Source organism: Symsagittifera roscoffensis, chromosome 9, assembly GCF_963678635.1.
Source record: "Symsagittifera roscoffensis chromosome 9, txSymRosc1.1, whole genome shotgun sequence".
NCBI classification, from domain to species: Eukaryota; Metazoa; Xenacoelomorpha; order Acoela; family Convolutidae; genus Symsagittifera; species Symsagittifera roscoffensis.
In genome coordinates, this window is record NC_087070.1 from 19,472,736 (window position 1) to 19,476,117 (window position 3,382).

General features: G+C 37.0%; 1 protein-coding gene across 1 annotated transcript; it reads left to right on the forward strand.

The window, feature by feature from the left end:
* The first annotated feature begins 551 nt into the window (after positions 1 to 551).
* On the forward strand, positions 552 to 2,927 carry LOC134854174 (uncharacterized). Its single transcript, XM_063870323.1, has 3 exons — positions 552 to 978; positions 1,658 to 1,841; positions 1,988 to 2,927. Exons 1-3 carry the CDS (start codon positions 853 to 855, stop codon positions 2,596 to 2,598), a joined length of 921 nt encoding a protein of 306 aa, XP_063726393.1. The 5' UTR covers positions 552 to 852; the 3' UTR covers positions 2,599 to 2,927.
* The last annotated feature ends 455 nt before the right edge of the window (positions 2,928 to 3,382 follow it).

Consider the following 3,382-nt stretch of genomic DNA (forward strand, 5'->3'; position numbering starts at 1 on the left):
GTATAACAGAATAGACCCGGCGCGCCTTTGTAGTCATTGAAAGTTACTCAGTAATTGGCCAATTGAACCATTTTACAAATCATTTTACTCCATAAACTTGCAAAAAATAGCAGGCAAGACGGTAAAAAAACAAGTTGCCAGGAATTTACTTCTAACATTTTTTTTAACAGTTGCACTAAGAATATTCTGTAAGTTTCTTCTAAAAATGAATGAAAACCCTGCCTCATATTCTGTAAGTTTCTTCTAAAAATGAATGAAAACCCTTGATGTTCAAAAGTTCAAAAAAAATAATGAGTCCCCGAAGTTCAAAAAAAAATAATGAGTCTATTGAACCTCTGATCTGAGCGTTTGGTGGCCGTTTTTTCCAATTTCAAGCTCTGTTTTTATTATCATAAAGGTCCCCCTGAAATAGAACCATTGTGTTATTGGCAGTAGTCAAATGACCGGCAGTAATCCAGAAATTATTGAAAACAAGCGCAAATGCATACATTCTGTATTATGACTAATTAGAGCTTGACTTATTAGACTTATTAAAATAACGAGATTTGCATCACAATAATTCTTTTACAGTTTAATTCACTAATTTTGCATTTAGACCACAACGCGCTGCGTTGAATAGATATATTTTTTAACAATTCGACTTTTTTTATATAGCTTTTATTTTTTTCAATTGTTGCATAGCAAGTCAGCTTTACTGTGTACAGAATTATTTTTTCGGGTCGTTGCCTCGGTCTAAACATAAATCGCTCACCTCGACCCGGGTGCCCTTAATATTTTATGTCGTGAAAAGTATATTTGACTCTTCTGCGTGTATTGTATCTGACTGCTGACGACATTTTTCATTAGTGATAAATGACGGACGTCGACAAACAGCACGTGACGACAAAATCGTTCACTGAGTCGCAGGCAAACTATGGAGAGATATTTGACCAAGAGGGATATCTGCAACAATACTATGGCGCCATGCTAAGTAAAACGGTATCTTCAAAAAGATTTTAATGATTAATTTATGCTTATAATTATCTTAGTAAAATTTTGTCGTATTTTTTCGTTTGCAAAAATCGGAAAAAATTTCTACATCAGTTTTTCAGTCTTCCTAGTTGTTTTTTATAATGGAGTTTCCTTCAATTTCAATGAACCTTTGTGTAATCTTATAAACATTTTAGGTGGTCAAAAAAAAATGAATTAGTTTGAAAAACTGAATTCGAAGAGAGGAAACACTCGTGGAGGGCGGAGTTCCAGTTTTTTTTAAATAGGAAGCGTCCTTGAAAACTTGAACCTACCGTGAATTTTTCAAGGTACAATTGTGGTTAGTTTCCCAAGAAACTACCCGGGTTTTTTATGTGAAAAAGAGTGCCTCAAACTTGTTCGATTATAGCTTCGAGGATATGTCAATTTAAGTCGAATAAGTTGGCGCAAATGGGCAGGTTAATTACTAATGAGAAAAAGTTTTGCAACGATCGACCGTCGACCGGGGCATATAAATTAATTAATTGCTGTATTTGCTTAAAATTAGTGTGATATGGGACCCCTTTCTCACACTTGCTTTTAACATGGATCACTTTATCGCACTTGTACCTTATTCAAAAGTAAAATAGGGTTTTCTTCAAGGTAATTTTCTACTGAATGAAATACTCTAAACAAACGTCTTTTTTAGATCACGGGTTCCATCAAAAACCCCCTGTTCGAACCCAGTCGAGAGTTTGACGACCACCAGAAGGAAGACATTATCCGCTGTGTACGGTTCAAGATCAGAAATCTCAAGTTCTACATAGAACACATACTACAGGACATGCAGGCTCCTGTGAAGGTCCTCGACATCGGCACCGGACCCTTCTGTGGTACACTTACATTTGTGTCTTATTGCAGCCCCCTCAAAATTGGTCCACAGTGACGCTTAACTAGAAACAGTTTAGGGGGTCAGAAATAAATGATGGTGTAAAATAGAACTTAAGGTGGCGTAGATATATATATTTTGTTTGAACAGGAAACGTTATGTACATATCAGCATTTGAAAAAGTGGAATCCATTATCTGCTCTGATTACGTAGAGTCCAACCGGAACTACCTCAAAGACCTCATTTCTGCCACAACCTCAGAGCAAAAGGGACGCTTCAATTGGCCTCAATTCATGTCGATAGTGTATGGCGACAAGAGTACAAATTTCGTGGAGACGTTTCGTGAAAAATGCAGAAAAGTATCTCACGTTGACCTCAGTTGCCTCAGTGAAGGCCTTTCAGATGTAGAATCATCAGGACCTTACAACATCATTACTTCCGAATGGACATTCTCTGAAGGTACGAAAGATTTGACTGAATACGAGGAGCTTTTGAAAAGGTGCAACAACATGCTAACTGTCGGAGGTGCTTTGCTTGTCGAGGACGTTTTGGAAGAAACCTTTTCAACTCCCGAGTTCGGAGAGATTGATATAAAATATCCATCAGTGTGGATTTCGGAGCCCTGGATTCGAGATGCGATGGTCCGACAGGGATTTGTGGTCGAGCAGATCAACTTGTTCTACAATAATGAGAGAAATTCTCCTCATTTTGACGGCTTGGGCGAAATTTTTGTCTGGGCAACAAAAATCAAAAATGTTTAATCAATTCTAGAAGCTCGTCAAATAAGTTTAGAGAATGAACAACAGACAGCATTTGATATTATTTTACAAATAATATACCGAGAAAACTTTAAAAAGTCTAAACAATTTTGTTATTTGAAGCTTGATAAACTGTTTTGATTTCAGTTTTGCAGTCAAACTTACCGTGTAGTTGTCTGAATAGATGATATTCGTCGTGCAGTGTGACATCATCTAAGTTCGGCATGAATACATGAATCGGCAAAGTCTTTTCAACAGTCTTATGCCTAACAAACTACTATCATCGTATGTTAAACCACTTTCTGTAATATGACATAAAATTCCATTTGTTCTACCGATTAATTCGTAATCAGGCGCGAGCTCAAGTTTAAAGGCGAGGAAATCAGTTATAGTGTTTTAAATCAGGGTCGGATCTAGGATTTTAACGAGGAGGGTACTGGAGAGGGTCGGATTTTTGAAAAATTGTCAAGAATTTTGAGTTATAACCGATGGTCTCAACTCATAGAGTAATTTCGGATAGGGTACACCGTCTGCTCGTCACGCTATCTTATTTTCGGCCGGATAGATTCGTGCAACTTCTTAGTCTAATACCGATCCTAATCTTACTCTTATACTATTCTAGTCTCAGGTTGTTTAACTAGTCTCTGCTAGGCTCAATAGATCTAGGGTATACTGGTTTATTGCGGCTGCTGAAGTTCTCTTGGAGAGGCAACTAATTTCTAAGTTAAATTCAAATCTCTCTGGTGCTGAAATTACAAGTAATTTCAGCACTTACAAATAAGTGGGT